Source organism: Python bivittatus, unplaced genomic scaffold (assembly GCF_059951505.1).
Source record: "Python bivittatus isolate LINGU-HERP-01145 unplaced genomic scaffold, Pbiv_v1 ctg000080_np1212, whole genome shotgun sequence".
Classification (NCBI taxonomy): Eukaryota; Metazoa; Chordata; class Lepidosauria; order Squamata; family Pythonidae; genus Python; species Python bivittatus.
This window is the reverse complement of record NW_028277035.1, coordinates 51,940,444-51,959,471: the sequence shown is the minus strand read 5'-3', so window position 1 is coordinate 51,959,471 and position 19,028 is coordinate 51,940,444. Positions and strand designations below refer to the sequence as shown.

At 36.5% G+C, this 19,028-nt stretch overlaps 1 protein-coding gene across 1 annotated transcript in view; it reads left to right on the top strand.

The window, feature by feature from the left end:
- Positions 1–19,028, top strand: part of SFMBT1 (Scm like with four mbt domains 1) — a 111,006-nt gene that overhangs the window by 66,552 nt on the left and 25,426 nt on the right. Inside the window, exons 3-10 of the mRNA XM_088134078.1 lie at positions 290–384; positions 7,303–7,543; positions 8,086–8,174; positions 10,446–10,692; positions 13,338–13,435; positions 14,207–14,308; positions 17,767–17,917; positions 18,390–18,472. Of these exons, the coding sequence (XP_087990204.1) occupies positions 290–384; positions 7,303–7,543; positions 8,086–8,174; positions 10,446–10,692; positions 13,338–13,435; positions 14,207–14,308; positions 17,767–17,917; positions 18,390–18,472 (1,106 nt within the window). The remainder of the gene's footprint in view (positions 1–289; positions 385–7,302; positions 7,544–8,085; positions 8,175–10,445; positions 10,693–13,337; positions 13,436–14,206; positions 14,309–17,766; positions 17,918–18,389; positions 18,473–19,028) is intronic.

The window sequence follows — 19,028 nt, the reverse complement described above, 5'->3', positions numbered from 1 at the left end:
TTTTTAAAATGCCTTCACTACAGCTTAGGGGTCAGGCCACTGAATCAGCATAGGGGCTTTAGTAATTCATACTACTGCTTTTTGATAACTGACTGACAAGTGACATAGTTTAATTGACACTGGTGCATATTACCTGTACTAGTTGGTAGCTATGTGGCTTTTTTCCAATACAACCTTTCACTTGTCTTGAAAGCAGTGAGGGAAACACCTACCAGTAAAGAAATGTATAATACCATAACAATTACATCTTTCTATTTAAGATTTGTTCGTTGTTTCTGGCTTATTGTAGATGCAGGATCTGTTGTGGAAGAAGCAGAGTTCAGTTGGGATGAGTATTTGGAAGATACAGGAGCAACAGCAGCACCTCACAGCTCATTTAGACATGTAAGTAAGCATCTGGTCAATGTCGTCTTCTGTATGCGTTCTTTGAGCTCTGATCCCTTGGCAGCCATAATGGGAAGAAGCTCTTCATTTCAGATCCTTGAGAATTCTAAGTGCAGTCCCTTAAGCTCTTTGCTGTAACTTTTGGGCTTTAATAATGTCCTCACAGGTCCCATTTAAAGGAGAATAACAGTAATAGAGAGCATTTATTTTTGTCCTTTGCCTTGCAAGGGGACTCTTGTGTTCCAGTTAATGCTAGAGACAGATCCAAAGAATTGCTGACTTAAATATTTCTAAAGTGAGAGTGGCTCTCCTATGCCTTGGTGCAAAGTGAGATCTTTAGCAGTTACAACACGTGAAGATAATTAGCCTGCAAAGAGCTTGCTGAATCACCATCTTAAGGCTTTCTTCCATGCCCTGTTGACAACACCTTTTTCCTTCCTTCCTTCCTTCCTTCCTTCCTTCCTTCCTTCCTTCCTTCCTTCCTTCCTTCCTTCCTTCCTTCCTTCCTTCCTTCCTTCCTGTTTTGTTTTGTTTTGTTTTGTTTTGTTTTGTTTTGTTTTGTTCTTGTTTAATGTGGAAGTGAAATGATAAAACATGAAAATTAACTTGCTACTTTTTAAAATTTAATACTTCAGTTAAAAGTATGTTACTACTGCTCTTTTTGCTAACAGACAAAATAATTTGACAGGAGCAGGCTGCAACTTTCACAGTAGGTTTACAGCATGATTTAGATGCTGTGAAACTTTCCAGGATAAATTATTTTTTGTGCTAGAAAAAATTATTCTGGGTGATAGTGTTTGAACGAAATCTTGAAATGTGGGATTTTTTTTCAAATACTGAAAGCACATAACTTTCAGCAAGGAGTGCACTGAAATCAAATTCTAACTTACAACCTGTAAGGGCATCTGGCTGTCTATTAGACCATTAAAAACAACTGTGTAGACAATATTCAGGTGTATTTATTAGCTTTTTTGATAACCAAGTTACTGCTTTAGGAATTTAAATCTTGCTGGAAGGATTTAAGGCAATTTGGAACAATGTTTCTAAGTTGTTACAAATAATTCATATCTATTTCTGTACCTTTGGGGAGTCCCCTTACATTGATGAAATTTCTATTGTGTGTTTATTAATTAGTGCCTATGAGAAATATGCTTACCATGTAACAAATTTGCAAAAACTTTATTGTAATATGTTGATAAACATCAAATACAAATGAGATTATTCTATGAAGACTGGATTCAGATACCGTATTTTTCCATCAATAAGACGCCCCCATGTACAAGACGACCCCCACTTTTCCAACCCAAAATTAAGAAATCAATATTTTAAAGATAGTGCAGAACACATTTTTATTTAGTAATTAGGTAACATTTACCTGATACACTCGGTGTGAGGAGGTCCAAACCCTCTCCCTGCAGCTCTATTTCCAGGCTCTTTTGCTTAACTGATTACATTCAAGCATGAGTGAAACTGCCGATAGCTTGTCTCTGCAAACAGATTTCCTCCAGTCGGTTTGTTCAGCATCAGCTAACGTCAGTTATATAAGGCTCGTGATTGGAGGAAGTCTGTTTGCAGAGACAGTATGGGCAGTTTCACTCGTGATTGGAGGCTTGTGATTGGAGGAAGCCTGTTTGCAAAGTCAAGCTATTTCACTCGTGATTGGAGGCTAGCAATAGGAGGAAGCCTGTTTGCAGAGACAAAGTATGGGCAGTTTTGCAACCGCGCGGTTCTCTCCTCTGCTTACTTCCTTGCTTAAGACACCCTTCAATTTTTAGCGTAAGGATTTTAGAAAAAAGTATCATCTTATAGTCGGAAAAATATGGTATATACTTTTCTTTAAATTCAGTAAAGAGAAACAGATAAATTTCATCGCTATTTTAATGGAAATAAAAATTGTTTTGGAAATCAATGAGGAGAGTTAAGTAAGGAGCCTCCAGCAGAGTAAATTCAATTAAAAACAAAAGTTTTGTATAGTGGTTAAGATGCTGGACTAGAAATCATGAGACTCTGAGTTCTAGTCCTCTCTTAGATATGGAAGCCAGCTTTGGGCCATTCAGTCTCTCTTAGCCTAATCCACTTCAGAGGGTTCTTAGCAACAAAGAATTGTTGGAATAACAACCCTGAAAAAGTAGTCAAGAATGAAGAAGTTATGGTACTGTGGTACTTCCAAATACAACTGATAAACATTTAGCCCGTAACAAGCCAGACATGACTATAGTTACAAAGAAACAAGTATGGATAATTGACATTGCGATAGCTGGAGATAACATCAGTGAGAAAGAACTAGAAAAATAGGGAAATATAAAAATCTTTCAAATAGAGATCAAATGTGAAAAAAGAAAGTAGCAGTGGTGCCAATAGTAGCTAGAGCACTTGGTACCATACCAAAGATCTGGAAAATCACTTGGACAGAATAGGAGTGGATAGAATCTCAACTCATCAGTTACAAAATCTTGCATTACCTGCAACAGTGCATATATCAAGACACTATCTTTAATTATTCTAGGTCCTCGGGAAGAATCCAGTATCTTCTGGATATGTAAATAGATGCATACATTTTGCTATTTACATACAGTATCTTGTGTGTAAATACCAATAATAATAACAACAACAACAACAACCATCAAGCAGCATCTGCCTATCCCAGGTCCTTGGGAAGGATTTGATAGGTGGATAAAAATGCCACATCCAGTCTAAACATCTGGTTAACTGTGCAAATAATAATAATGATAATAATAATGATATATTTAAAATTAAGCAGAACTGGGTAATTGCTGTACAGAATATTTTAGAGATTTGAATAGAAATGATGAGTTGAAGAATGAATTGGAACAAATGTTATAAATATTAAAATTAACACTAAAATTATGGAAAAATGGTAAGGCTACAATTGTAGATGGTGTAACTGAACAGATTTTAAAATATGGATATGGATTACCTATGGAATGGTTGCATGACATGTATAAGATGTGTGTAAGAGTACATCTGTCCCAGATGATTGGAAGGATGCCATTATTTTTATCTTCAACAAAAGGAAAGGTATCAGGAGTAAATGCAAAAATAACTGTTAAACATTCCTGAGGAGGCATTTTGCAGAATTTTGTTTGAAATGGAATAAGATATGACAATGAGCAAAATTTGGGAAGTACAGTACAGCTTTACACTGGGCAGGAGGTGTGTAGATCAGATTTTTGCTAATCAGCTAGTCATTGAGAAATGTATGAATGTGAGAACATTTGTTATATGTTTGTTGACTTAGAGCAAATGTATGATAAATAGGTTTGAATTATGGAATGTTTTATACAAATACAGAATGTAAGGCTTGTTGCTAAATGGAATAAGTAAATAAGATACATAAGTAAAGCATGTGCAGAAATAAATGAAATGCTTATTAAATGATTCACTACTGAGCAGGTGTAAAACAAAAATGTGTAATGTCCCCTTGGTTGTTTAACAGATCAATGGATAAATATATAAGAATCCTTGTGGTTGTGTTAGAGATGTTTTTGGGGGGAAGTGACAAGGAAAACAGAGTGAATTATTGCAATTTATGCATTAATGGCAAAACCTGAACAAGCAAGTGAATTTGTGTGTCTTAGTAGAATATATACTAAAGATAGGAAAAAGGACAGAAACATTTTAAGATACGCAAATGCTGATAAAAAGATGGTAGATAGTATGTGATCTGTTGCAAGGAAAGGTATGTTTGTCAAAACGAAGCTAAACCAGCTCTATGTAACAGCATGCTTTAGTTTACTTAATGGTATGGAAGTGAGAATTGAGTATGGCAGGAGAAATGCAGGTTGACTCTAGTGGAAATGAGGTATTTAAGAAGTGTTGTGTAGTAGGATGAGAGGTAAGGTGCAGAATGAATGGGTGCTGAATGAATGTAGGTTGAACACAAAAGTGAGTAACAAGTATGAAAGAAACTCTTTGGTCATACAGAAAGAATGAGTAAGGAATTGTGGAATAATTTTAATGCTTTTTTTTTCATGGTCTGTTTTATGGTCTATTTTTATTGTAAGCCACCCAGAGTCATATTTTGTGTGATGGGCAGCTATATAAATGTGATGACTGACTGACTGAATATATTAAGGAAAAGTGAATGGGTTGAGAGAAAGGGGAAGACAGAAAATATTGGTTGTCTGGAGTTTATGACATCCTCAAAAAGAGAGAGGAGAGAAGTTAAAAGAACAAAAGGCAATGTATGTATGTAATGATACAATGATTCCCCCCCTCCCCCGTGATAGAAAGGCCTTGGAGATATATAGTGAATTATGTTAGAATAAGCTAGTTTTACCTATGTTTCCCTCTCTTTTTTAATCACATGCTTGCCTTACTGTTTCTTACTCCTTTTCTGTATAATGTTGTTTATCCCAGAAGAGAACAGCATGATGTGTATGTATGTACCTAAGTGTGTATATAAAGGTCTATAAATACAAATATCGTACATGAAAATGAGAATAATATTGAGGCAGTTGTATAAATATATAACATTTGTGCAACCATTTCACAAGATCTCTGGGGGGGGTGAATATACAGATTTAATCATCTTCTGGTGTAAAGTTTACCAATTAAGCCTCCCCCACCCCCCAAATAAATATTGTTGTTATAACTGCCTTTGGTCAAGTAGAAAACTTTTCAGCCTTAAGGTAGCACACTTCATCGTTTTGTATACCCTACAAATTACATAAAGAGGGACAGTGCAGAGTTCAGTTCTATTCCTACTTACCTGGAGGCAAGATCCAAGAATTTAGTAGGACTTATTTCTGTGGTGTCATAGATAGGATTGCATAAGAAATTGGATCACCTTATACTACTGTAGTCTTAGTAGATTGCCATGAGAGGGTGCTATTGGAGCAGGAAAGAGAATGTTTTGAATTATGTTGGTTTTAGTCCAACATAAGTATTCGTACCTTATTTGTATAGTAAGACACATATCCAGTTAAGACACCTTATTCTTAATATGTGCATGCTTTTATTTACTTTTTTAAATTTATTAATTATTAGTTAGAATCCTTCTCCCAAGTTCTGCCTTTATTTATCTATCCATCTAGGAATACGTTGTGCTGGGTGACTTCAGTATACAGTTCTCTATTATCTTGGAATATCACAATTTCTGAGCATGCATTATTATCAAAAAGAGTGTGTGGTTAGAGATAAGTTAAATAAAATGAATGAATGCATTTAAAGGTCCATATAGGAAACTACTGAACTTCAAGAACTGGAGTGATTAACATCTGGCCTAGCTTTTGTTCTTTTGTTCTTATCTTGATGCCCTTTATATTGAGTTAGAATCAGGCAGTATTTAAGTCTAAAGACTGAGAGTCAGTACCAAATAGAAAGATAACTTTCCATTTGCTATCTGAGTGAGACAGTCGTCAGTTCTGCTTCACTTCCAATTTGAAATACATTTTTGTATGAGTCAAGCTTCTTCAATAAAAATGATTTCGAAGTGATTTTCCTATTCACAAGTAACCCAGTTAGAATTTACATGTACACTATTGTCATTTAAGTTGGCAACAATAATTCTGTAGAGAGTTGTAATGTACAGTGGTACCTTGGGTCACGAATGCTTCTGTTCATGAACAATTCGGTTTACGAACAACACCATTCGCAAACTTTTGCTTCCGTTCGCGAACTCCGCATCGGGTGACAAACAAGATCCGCGGCCATTTTCCCTGCTGTGACACGTGGTCGTGGCTTTCTGTAGGGAGGGGGACTCTCCCTCCAAACAATAACCGCCTCCCCACCCGCCTTCCTGTCCTCCACGCCAGAAGTCACCTCGAGCAAGGTTAGTGTTCTCTCTCTTCGTACTGTACTGTACTGTACTTTGTTTCATATTTTTGTGGTTTAAAAAAAAATACATATGGTTCAGAATGGATTAACCATATTTACATTGAACCTTATGGGAAAATTTGATTCGGGTCGCGACCAAAATCGGTTGGCGACCAAATTCAAAGGGGTCAGAACGGATTAACCATATTTCCATTGAACCTTATGGGAAAATTTGATTTGGGTCACAACCAATTCGGGTCGCGACCAGAGTCGCGGAACGAATTAAGTTCGTGACCCGAGGTACCACTGTAATACAGAGGTAGGAAGGATTCCCAGTTGTTTTGATCAGTAGTGATTTGGAATTCACTTTGTATAGAGAATATTTTTCAGGATTTTTGTTAATTTTCAGTGTCAGAATTATGTACTGCAGAAAAGAATGTGAATGAAAATGTGTCTCAGTTCTTATTAGAGGAATCATATATGTATGTACATATGTATGCCGAGACAAAGATATAAATGCATTGAAAAAGATATGCCCTCCCTATCCCCATTCCATAAACAAATATAATTCAAGCGTTTGAGTTGCTTACATGTGGATAATTAGCCTTCATTATGATAGGTACCAGTGTGATACAATTAAAATAATTTATTGTTGGATCTTAGCAGCACATCTTGTGGATCAAGGCAGGGCTCTTTTTTTAACGTAAAGGTTCTATTGTTTGAGTTTCTTGGTAAGGTGAAAATGTCATTTTTTGTGTTTATAAGTACAAAATAGGTAATAAGCATTTCAATAGCACAATCTGGGAGCATGAAATAGGGGCTTTATAAACTAAATTTTGTAATCTGCTCTTCTTGATTGCTGTGAATTAACTAATTCTGTAGACATTGCCCTGTTGATTCTGAAAAAAAAAAATCTGGTCTGACTTATGTTATTACTATTGTTTCCTCAAAATTGTATCCAAATCCTATTGTAGGTTTTTTTCCATTGTTGACTATTTTAACTGACCAAATCCAGAAATGTTAATATATTACCTTCCATATCGACCTATTTTCAACAGCAATTCCTGACTTGTGCCAAGTATTTTATAAATAAATTATGTTACAGTATCAAGATTGTTTGCTTGATTTTTTTTTTTTAAGGTGGATACTAGCCCACAAAATGGCTTTACACCAGGCATGAAATTAGAGGTTGCTATCAAACCTGGCCCTGACACTTACTGGATTGCCACAATCATTACCACTTGTGGGCAGTTACTACTTTTGCGATATGATGGTTATGGGGAAGATCGCAAGGCTGATTTCTGGTGTGATATCATGACAGCTGATTTGCATCCACTTGGCTGGTGTGAGCAGAACAAGAAGACCCTCAAATTACCTGAAGGTAACCATCTTCTATTGGACAAAGTTTGGGTCCTATAAGCTTATAAAATAACTGCCTGTAAAGTGATAAGATTTTGTTGTTTGGAGCTCAAGTTCAGTTCAGGCTTCTTCCCTAAATTTTTGCATTTGGTTTTCCAAGAGCATCTATTTTGAATAGCTTTGCATGAATTGCTTTTGCATCCACTATTCTGTATTTTGCTATAATACCTAAAAGCCAGCTGCACGTGAATCCATTTGTCTTTTAGCATCTCATCAATATACATGTTGGACTTAATAATATCGGTATTGACAATCTTGTTTCTAGTTCAAAATGATTGAGCTCCTGTGCCTGTTCTTACTCTAGATTCAATCACCACCCTTGAACTCTAGAATCATGGTCATAAAACTCAGATGTATGCTCTTAAGTAATCGAAAAATTGCAAACCTGTTTAACAACAGACATGTGGGTTTGCTTTTGACCTTCCCAGGATAAGTATAACTTTGATCAAGGTGGTTGTAAGATAGCAAGAGTGCATATTAATTGACAACTTTTTCTTTTTTTAGGCATCAAGGATAAAATTCCCAACCAGGTAGAATTCCTTCAGCAAACTCTGAAAGGAGCATGTAGTGTCCCTGCCGGTCTTCTAGAAGGGGTAGGTGTCTACAGTACTGATTGTAGGAGTCTGCCTCAATAAAGCTTAATAATTGCCACTTGTTGTTTTATTAGTGACACAACTTTTTTTCTCCAGTTCTGTTATATCTTCATCTTTCTGGAATATATTTTAGTAGCAAACTAATATGAGAGAGATTTTGCTCCATCAGTGGGATGGCATGTCTATTGTACAGGTAGTCCTCACTTAACAACAGTATTTGGGACCAGAATTTCCATCACTAAGCAATGTGGTCATAAAGTGTGACATCATGTGACCGCATTGCTTAGCAACGGCAATCCTAGCAGTCCTCATTGACATCATTAAGCGAGGATCATGGGTCATTAAGTGAGGACCGCACATGACTGTGACTTGTGACTTCCTAATGTCTTCAATGGGGAAGCCACAGGAAGTTGCAAATCCTGGGCAGCTCGCAAGCAGGCAGGCTGGCAGGTGAGTACTATGGAGTGAGCCAGGGCAGGGGGTATGGTGGCGAGTGCATGCAGGCTGAGAAGGGGAGAAAGTGTCACAGCCCAGGTGCACGCTACAGTGTATGAGATCCCAGGGATCTCATACTCCGTAGCAGAGCTCCTCAGGAGAAAAAGTGGTGGACTGACTTGCAACCTTCTCTGCTGGGTTCCCCATTGACTTTGCTTGTGGGAAGCCGGCAAGGAAGGTTGCAAATGATGATCACATGACCACAGAACGCTGCAATTGTGATAAGTGCGAGCCAGTTGCCAAGCACCCAGATAGCAATCACAGGACTGCCGGGATGTTGGGACGGCCAGAACTTTGAGGACCGGTTGTAAGTACCACTTGTTCAGTGCTGTTGTAACTTTGAGCGGTTGTTGAATGAGTGGTTGTTAATTGAGGATTACCTGTAGATTCATTCAGTTCACCAATGAATATCTGCTGATATAAAACTACAGTATTGCCAGTTTGAGACCCCAGTGCAGGGTATATACACAGTGGCCCTGACTTCATCTACAGGATCAAGTAGTTTCTCTCAGATTGGGCTACCAGGATGTGCCAATAGGAATGGGAGAACAATTCCACTCTGGAAAAAGCATATTGTTGATTTGGGGTCTCCAGTGATCAGTGACCATCTTCTGTATGAATGCATCTGGACAGAAAAGATAACAGGAATTAGTAGGTTGAGGACTGTATGTATTCCAGTCTCACTAAGCAGATCTTGAATTGGGAAATCTATTGTTATAGCATAATAGAATTAATACCCTTTTGCTTGTCTGAACTGCTAGCAGGTAAATATCTGGATTATATATGAACATGTATGAATCTTGGAGATGCCAAATCTGAAACCAGAATTTAGGATAACATAATTTGAAAAGATAATTCAGGAATATAAAATCCACATTTTAAAAGGAAACTGGCAACGATAATCTAAACTGCAGATGTCATGAAAAGAGACTATTGTGGATAGATTAAAATGCAGTGATTCAGATGAGCCTTCTACTCATAGTTTGATGGGAGGAAAATTTAAATTTTTCTCTGGCTTTGATTAAAAACCACCAGAGAATAATAATAATATAGATAATGTTTGTCTTGTATTTAATGTGGCCAGTCTTTCAAGAATATTTTATAGAAGCTCATCTTGATTTTCTTTAGATAACTTTCAAAAATAACCTTTCCATTATTGCAAATAGCCTTTCTTGTCTGTAAAATTAGACTTTCACTTCTATTTTGTTCGCTTTTGTATGTAGTGAAAATGTGGTGACATAGATATAGAAAGGAGTTTTCTCATACCATTAGATTCAGTGAACTGAGAGTTTGCTTTATGAGCTAATTAGTTAATCTACTTTACTGATTTGCTCAGTTCTCTGCTATTTGCTGCTTTGGGAAGCTAATGGCATCTTGTGAAAGAGTATACAATATATAAAATGGAGGACTAACCACCCATCAGTATTCTGGATCGGTGGGAAACACATATATTTCTAAACAGACAATATACTTCTATTAAGGAATATACCCTTAAACAGAAATAAATGTTATAACTCACTAACCATGTTACTTAAAAGCAAACAGACTAAAAGCCTAGAAAGCAAAGACAGTAAGAAATGGCAGATCCTCTCTTCTTTCACAATAACTGTGAACCTAACTACAAGTATAGCCATATTACAGATGATAATATCAATACAAAGACAGAAAATGTGTAAGAAGATGAATAAAGTAGATACATAAATAAATAATGGGATATTTCAGGATAGGTGAATAGGCAGATCACCTTAATATTTTTTTCCTCTTTTTTCTCTGCAGCTCCATCGAGGGAAAAATCCTTTGGATCTTATTGCACCAGGGTCACGCCTCGAATGTCAGCACCTGAATGATTATCTAGGAGCTTGGATAGTCAGTGTTCTGGAGAATATTGGTGGAAGGCTCAGGCTGCGCTATGAAGGACTTGGAGATATAGAACAATATGACTTATGGATGTTCTATTTAGATCCCTTTCTCCATCCAGTGGGCTGGACAACTCAGCAGGGGTATATCCTTGAACCTCCTTTAGGTACAAAACTTAATTTTCAATCACAAACTAGCACTGCAGACTTTAAAAAGTTACCTTCTTTGTCTGTAATTTCCTGGGTCTCCCTCCTTCCCTTGTTTGATGATATGAGTTGCGAGCTGTCTTGGAAAACCGTGTTGTTTTTAAAATAATGTTTGTTTCAATTGAAATGTAAGTGTAGTGGGTTTTGTTTTTTCTTTTGAATATAAGTATTTTTGTGTGTTAGTGACACCTTATTCTTTCTATAAGACTTTAATTCTCTTTGTTAAAAAATCTAAATTTAAGAAATTTTCAATCAAATCTGAAATAATTTGGCATTGTGGTGAAATGCGTAGCCAAACCCTTTACAGAGGGAATTAGGGATAGGAAGTAAGTCATCCTTACTTTAGACCACCCAGCCCATGTTTTTGAGAAAAGTCTTCTGAGTGGCATGTTGCATATAAAATGTTGCATTCTGCTAAGAGGTTGGCCTACCCAACATCAAACTAATTTATTTATTTATTTTATTTATATGTCAAATTTATATCACCACCCAACTCCCCCACAAGGAGGGACTCTGGTTTGACTCACAACAAAACAATTTAAAATCAGTAAAAACATAAATAATACAAATATAAAATACAGTTATTAAATACAATAAAATCCAAGAGATGGTGATATTATTTCAGCCTGTGACCAGATAATATCGGTTAAAGGTGAGACTAAGGAACCAGCCAACCCCAAAACTGACTATTCCCATCCCCACCCTATGCGTGATGACAAAACCAGGCCTTCAGTTTTTTTCTGAAGTCTAAAAGGGAGGGGGCCAATCTCATTTCCAGGGGAAGAGTGTTCCAGGGGCTGCTGCAGAGAAGGCTCGCCTCCTGGACCCCGTCAGATGAAATTCTCTTGCAGACAGGGTCCATAGCATGCCCTCTCTGCATGACCGGGTGGGACGGGTTGATGTAATGGGGATGAAACGGTCCTTCAGGTACCCTGGACCCATGCCATGTAGGGCTTTAAAGGTGATAACCAACACCTTGAATTGGACTCGGAAGCAAACTGGCACCCAATGCAGCTCATGGAGCAAAGGTGTTATATGTGCTGATCATGATGCACCTAAAATTGCCTGCGCAGCCGCATTTTGAACCAGTTGAAGCTTCCGGATACTCTTCAAGGGTAGCCCCACATAGAGTGCGTTACAGTAGTCTATATGGGAGATGACCAGGGCATGAGTGACTGTTCGAAGGGCCTCTCAGTCCAGGAAAGGGCGTAATTGGCGGACAACACAAAGTTGCGCAAAGGCCCTCCTGGCCATGACTGCCACCCACTCTTCGAGCAGGAGTCATGAGTCCAAGAGGACCCCCAAGTTACGCACCAGGTATGTCTGGAGCAGTGCAACCTCATCCAGAATGAAAGATGGCAAATTCCTAGGGACCGAGGGGCCGTTAACCCACAGCCACTCCGTCTTGCCAGGGTTCAGCTGAAGCCTGTTGTTCCCCATCCAGACCCCCACAGCCTCCAGGCACCTGGAAAAGGCAGCCACAGCATCACTTACTTTCCCCGGGATGGAGATGTATAACTGAGTATCATTGGCATATTGATGATACCTCATCTCATGGAGACAGATGATCTCACCCAGCGGTTTCATGTACATGTTAAAAAGGAGAGGAGAGAGTACCGAACCCTGCGGCACCCCATAAAGGAGGGGCCGCAGATCCAATCTCTCCTCCCCTATCAACACCGACTGGGACCGGCCCTGGAGGAAGGAGGTGAACTAACACAAGACTACGCTGCCCACCCAGGAGTCGGTCCAGAAGGATGCCATGGTTGATGGTATCAAAAGCCGCTGAGAGGTCAAGGAGAGCCAGGATGGATGCACCACCTCCATCCCGCTCCCACCAGAGATCATCCATAAACTATGACCTATATATGTAAGATACATATATACATATTCCTAGACATAAGAATACTCCACATAATGAAATATATGAGTGATGAGTGCATTAGAAACACTGGTCTCTGTCCTTCTGTGTTGTTGTTTATATAGGGACAATTGTGGAATTTTGATAGTCCCTTGATAAAAGAAATCTTGATAGCTCCAGATATCTACTTACAGATAAAAAAATCATCTGGCAAGTAGTGAAATTTTGTCTTGCTGAAAAATTTGCAATACTGTAAGGAGAAACTCAAAATTTACTGGCATAATGATAATTGGATATAGCGTATTATATTGAGTGTGTGGAAGTTAAATATTGGCACTAACTTGTAATAAAGAGGTTGATTAATGGATTAAGTATTTTAATATTTAGTAACTTACCAGTATTTTGGTGTTTAGTGTATTTATATCACTTAGTAGTTTAGCAGTTTAATGTTTTAATATTAGTATTATAGTTTAGAGAGATGGTTTTAAGTATTTTTTTTTATGCTCTAGGTCTTGTATTTTTATTTTAATTATAATAGAAGAATATTGTGAGTTTGCCAAGAGGGCGTTTTTTAAAGGCAATATTCAAAATTCATAGGGAGTATAGATTAGGAAGAATTTTTTTACCTTACAAATAGTTACTTATAAAGTAACTAGAGGCACAAGAGTAATATAATAGATTTATTTTTAAAAGTTCTGTGTTTTACTTTTAATGGGATAACAAACTATCATTCTTTTATTGAAGGTATTAGGCACTTGAAGACTGAGGCAGAATGGCAAGAAATCCTAGCAAAAATAAAAGAAGAGGAAGAAGAATCATTAGTGCCCACTGATCTGTTTAAGGTATGATAGTTGACTATTCTTAGCAAATGGTATGATTAAATCTAATATGTACAAAAAGTAATTACTGGGAACTAGACACAGGATAGTATTTTAATTAAGCTTTTGGCTTGTTGGATCTCAGAAGCTCTGGGTAATTGAAAATTGAAAATATACTGTATAAAATAATATATAGATTATCTTATAGATTAATGAAGTAGATATACTTTTGACTTCCCCGCCTGCAAACTCAAGACCCAGTTTTGAAACTTCCAAAGTTATTTTGTCAATTTTTTAGAAACAGGTGATTCCATAATTATATGATATTTTGATGAGTTTGGAAGAATGTTTCTTAGAGAAGTCTTAGTTAAAACAGTTGTGTGAAATTTCTGTGCCATAGGGGGAAAAAAAACATGTCAAGTTCATTTTTGAGAGAGCAACTGTCCTATAAGTGGAGAAATCCTATGTTACTCTCAGTGAAATATTAAACAATAAGGGCATGTCTTTTATCAGGAAAATATTTTGCAGGTCTCATTATCTATTATAAATAATTTTCTCTTTTTGTGACTGTCTCACTGATGTTGACAAAATTTTAAAAACCCCTAAAACTAAAATAACAGTAACAATACAGAGCTGAAAAGAAAAGCAACTCAAACAAAATAAAATAATTTTTTAAAAATAGGGGAATGCTAAGCGTGTGTGTGTGTGTGTACACAAACACATTCATACATATTGAGAAAATCTTGAGAGATGGAAACTAACAGTTTTTGTTACCATTTTTGTTACCATTTTTAGGACAAACCTGTTGTTGGAATTCATGCATTTTCTGTAAACATGAAGTTGGAAGCTGTTGATCCAAAAGCTCCTTTTGCCATATCACCTGCTACAGTTACAAAGGTATCACAAGTATCCTGGCTGCTAACTGTAATTTGTTTTATATATTCTGTTGCAAAGAAAACTACTCTTTGTAATTTACTCACACTCTAATATTTAGGTCACCTTGAATGGAAAGTAATTTTGTAGAGCACTTGCAGCAAGAACGTGTTTCAATATTTGTTCTCAAAAACTGCTTTTAATTCTAAGCTTCAGCTCCAAGAAATGTGAAATGAAAACATATTATGGAAGAGGCAGAGTTCATTTTCTGTACAGGTCAGCAGCTATAAAAGCTCCTTTAATCTGGGATTGGATTGCAAAGAGCAAGACTCACGAGTAGCTTTAAGAACTTTGTAGTATCTTTGTTGCTCAAAATAAAGCACTGACATTTATCTTTTAAAGAACTTTTATGTGGTTCCAGAAATGTACAAATATGCATTTTTCCTTCAGTGCACTAAAATTTACAAATTACAGCTGTGAATATGTGCATCATTATTAATACTGAAGTAATTCATTTTTTTCCCTATCTAGCTACCTGCTGAATTCTTATATTTTTAAAAACTGGAGTTAAACCATAATACATTCCTTTGTCCCTGAAATCCTAGGTGCAATTGGATGAAATTGTCAGTTACTGTACCGTCATTGCCATTTTATGCTTCTTTTGTAAAATACTATGTATTTAAAATAAATAACTATAAAAATCTTTCAATATCAATGTAGAGCAAAGAAACAAGAACTAAGGGGAAAAGTATAAACAAATATTAATAACATTAATTAAAATATTAATAAATAAAATAAATAAAATTATTATTGATGAAAATTTTTCTCAAGGAAAATTTCTAATGTGATTTTCCTCAATAGACATTGAAATAATAAAAGAACAATATTTTGAGCATCTGGGGTTTTTTTTTCTTCATTTGTGACTCAGTTTGGCTTCTCATGAAGTCAAGTAAATGAATCCTAGGTTAAAGATATCCTTGGGCTGAGTTTTACTCCTAATAATTTCATGGACACGTCCATGCAGTTTTCTTCTCAGTAGTCCAGAAGCGGCTTGCCACTGCCTTCTTTTAGAATGTCTTTTGATTTCCCTGTCTACTGTACAGTCTTGGCATTCCCTGATAGTTTCTCATCAAAGTACTAACTAGGTCTGACTTCATTTACTTCCTGAGCCAGTGAAACAATTTTATAACATAAATAAGGCTATGGAGCTCTTTTGGATCTTACTGGCACTGTATAATTTTGGAAAAAAATCTGTGGTTATTGTAAGCCACCTAGAATCGTTAAGAGGATAGGTTAGTTCCAAAATTCCTAGTTGCTGGTTTCGGGAATGTAAACAGTATTGATGCCATAGTGTAATTAACATCTTGCAAGGTATTAAAGAGAGATAGTATTAACAAGCATTCAAAACTGAATATAAATTGTAGTTGTAAGATGCTTTTATAGGTATGTATCTTCTCACTATTTGTACAACTACATTAATAACTACATGTGGAATAGATGCCCAGTTTTTATATCACTTTCTTAACAGTAAACCTTTGCGACAGCTGTGAGTTCTGTATTGTCAAGACTGTGAATTTTTATTTCTTATTCTTTTTGCATAGCCAACATTCCTTTTATATTACATGTCTCTTTTTTTCATCTTACTCTTTCCAAGGTGTAGCATCCCATTTTGCATATAAAGTAGGTTTCTTATTTGGCATATCTGTTGGCTCTTCTTCTCATAGTTTCATTTTTGTGTTTTGTTATATCTTTTGCTACTTAAAAATTTAATTTTGGCCCCTTACTGTTTTGGCTCCCACTTCAGTGCATACAGTACATTTTCCAATTTGGTCTTCTTTTTAATTTCTTGATAAGCTAAGATCTTTTAATGCTCTTTTATTTTTAGGCTTAAAATGTACTAATAGAAGAGAATATATGTAATTCAGGGTTGAACTGTGGAGTTCTTGGGGTTCCCTGAGCTTGGTTGCTTTCTTGCAGACATTTTGTTACCCAGCTGGGTAACAACTTCAGCGCTAGAAGGGAGTCGGGTTTGCTCTCTGTTTATATACAGTAGCTTGCCCTGTCAGTGTTGGTGGGTGTGTTGTTTTCTCCTTAATAGTTCCTTGATTAGGCTGTTGTTTACTGCTTGATTGTCTGTCTGAGTTGGTAGTTCCTTGTTTAGGGTATTGTTTACTGCTTGATAGTATGTCTGGTGTTAATCCTGGTGTTAATCTCTGTTTATCTGGGTGTTGATTGCTGGCGAGGAGCTGTTCTGGTCTTTTTGTTTCCTTTTTATTGTCTTTTTTGAATAATGTATAAATGTTGTTTATCTCTATGTGCCTGTTGACAGCTGATTTGTCTGAATACCAAGTTTCCAGAATTCCCTCCGGTTTTTGGATTTAGCTTGGTCTAAGAACCAAGAATGTACTTTGTCAGCTTATGTGACTCTTCGTGCTCCAGCCTTTTTCAAGAAATGTTTCTGGTTTCAGTTTGTCCCCTCTTACATATCTCTTTCTCACATGCATTCGTGTCTGTTATTATTTTTCATCTTTGTGAGCACCCTGATGGTATCTGGGATGGCAATAGGTTTTCATCCTTCAAAGCCTGAGACAAAGCTGTGATATCTGATCCTTTCACCCCACCAGCTGCTTGCAGCTGTTTGCAGCATCAGGAAATTCTAGCCTGAGAAATCCCCAAAGGGGGTGTGCCAGAGACAAGGGTTTGGGGTTTGATAGAAATTATCCCTCCCACTGTCCTTCTCTCTTCCCCAGTCTAAAGCACAACTTTTTAAAATCTTGATTTCAAGATTTTTTTCCCCTTAAATTCTGGATAAAAGAGACAAAGAAATACAGATACATTTCCATCCTCATTTCCTCAGGTGGATATCCTGGGACACTTAAAGTTTGGAGGGCCCTGAAATAGAGTGCTCTCACTCTCTCATCTTTTAAAGAGTTGAATTAGTTGAATTAAACATTATTTTCTTGTCCTATATTTGTCATTTTAAATTTCAGATGTAACATTGTATATTCCTTCTGGCCATTTCTTTTTTTCTCCTGTCCTTTCTTATAGAGTGCAAGATGTTTTAGGCTTGAGATACGCAATCCTTCTGGGGCCAAGAGCTGCACTTGCCCTTTGCACAGGATATTAAACTTGTTTTAGTAGGGGCCAGGCAAGCTATGTCTAGTAGAGTTTAATTAATTTTAAATTTTAATTTAAAAGCTAACATATTCACTCTCCATGTATTTAAAAATGTTCTTCTGTCATATTCAGTGGCAGCATCTGGAGTTTAAGGGGTTGTACCCAAGTCTTTGTCATATGTCACCTTTTATTTTATGGTAGCTGAACAATTAATACAATATTGTTAACTATCCTAGCAAAGTCGCAAGAAGATACAAAACTAAAAAATAGCAATTACGATCTTAGTAAATATAGCCTTGGAATTTGATTGTGAAACTATGTATGATTTCAATTTTATATTATCTAAGCATTTCTCTGTCTTGCAGGTATTCAATGATAAATATTTCTTGATAGAAATAGATGATTTGCGACCAGATCGTACCACAAGTCAGCTTTTTATTTGTCATATCAACAGTGCTGGACTTTTCCCTGTACAGTGGAGTCTAAAAAATGGCTTACATCTCAATCCTCCACCCGGTGTGTATATGTAATCTCCATCCATCCTGATCAGTCTTCTAGAAGCATTTAACTTTTATATCTGAAGATACTGAGTTGTGTAAGCTAATTCTGTTTCTTGAGCTGTCTTGCAGATTGGATAATTTTGGATAATTTTATAGCATATAGGATTATTTATAGCATAATTCAGCTGTAGAAGTAGACCTGGGGAAGACTTTTCTGAAGTCTGGAACTATTTCTTTAATATTTAAGCTCAAGTTTAAGGAAGCCAGTGTGATATATTAGAATATTAGATGAGGATTGTCCAGACTCAGGGGCACAGAATTATGAATTTCAGCATGTAACACTGATCATCATAATCATCTTAATATCACCCACCTTACAGCATTATTGTAAAGCCAAATGGGGGAGAAATGGGAGATACCCTGACCTTTTGAAGAAGGAATGTGATTAAAATGCTCCAATAAAGTTTTTTTTCCCCCTTTGTTCATAGGTTATCCAGGGCAAGACTTTGACTGGGCAGACTATCTTAAGCAGTGTGGAGCTGAGGCTGCTCCCCAAAGCTGTTTTCCTCTGGTAAGCATTCAAGAAAGTAGTGTGAATGGCTTTATTTACTGATGCGTATTTTATTCCTAAAGTCTGTTAGTCACAGTACATAGAAATAAAGCCAAGTGTTAAAATCCTTGCTTTGTTCTTAGAATGTGACTTCACAGCAGACTATGAAATCTAAACATATACTTGTAGCAATTAATATTCATTGTATTTTTACAGAATTTATAGTATAGCTTGTATAACATTAACATTTCGTGTCTTTGGCTGCAAACAGCAGATGATATAGTAAGACTGTTCCTTGCATATGTAATTTAGGCTGCAAATTAGGGTTTGTGGTGATGGAATGCTCCTTTGTAGATTAAAAAAAATCTGTTAGCAAGTTCAGCTAACAAAGTTAGCTAACAGTCTTCAATCAATATTGTTCAAATATCATTATTATCAAAACAACATAATGTATTAAGATTTACAAAAACAACAACAATTTAGTAACACTTAAAAAAAAAGTTGATGGATTGCTTGACTGGAATTCTTCAGTTTAGCACCCAGTATTTCAGGTTCAGGAATTTCTTTTTATTTGGAG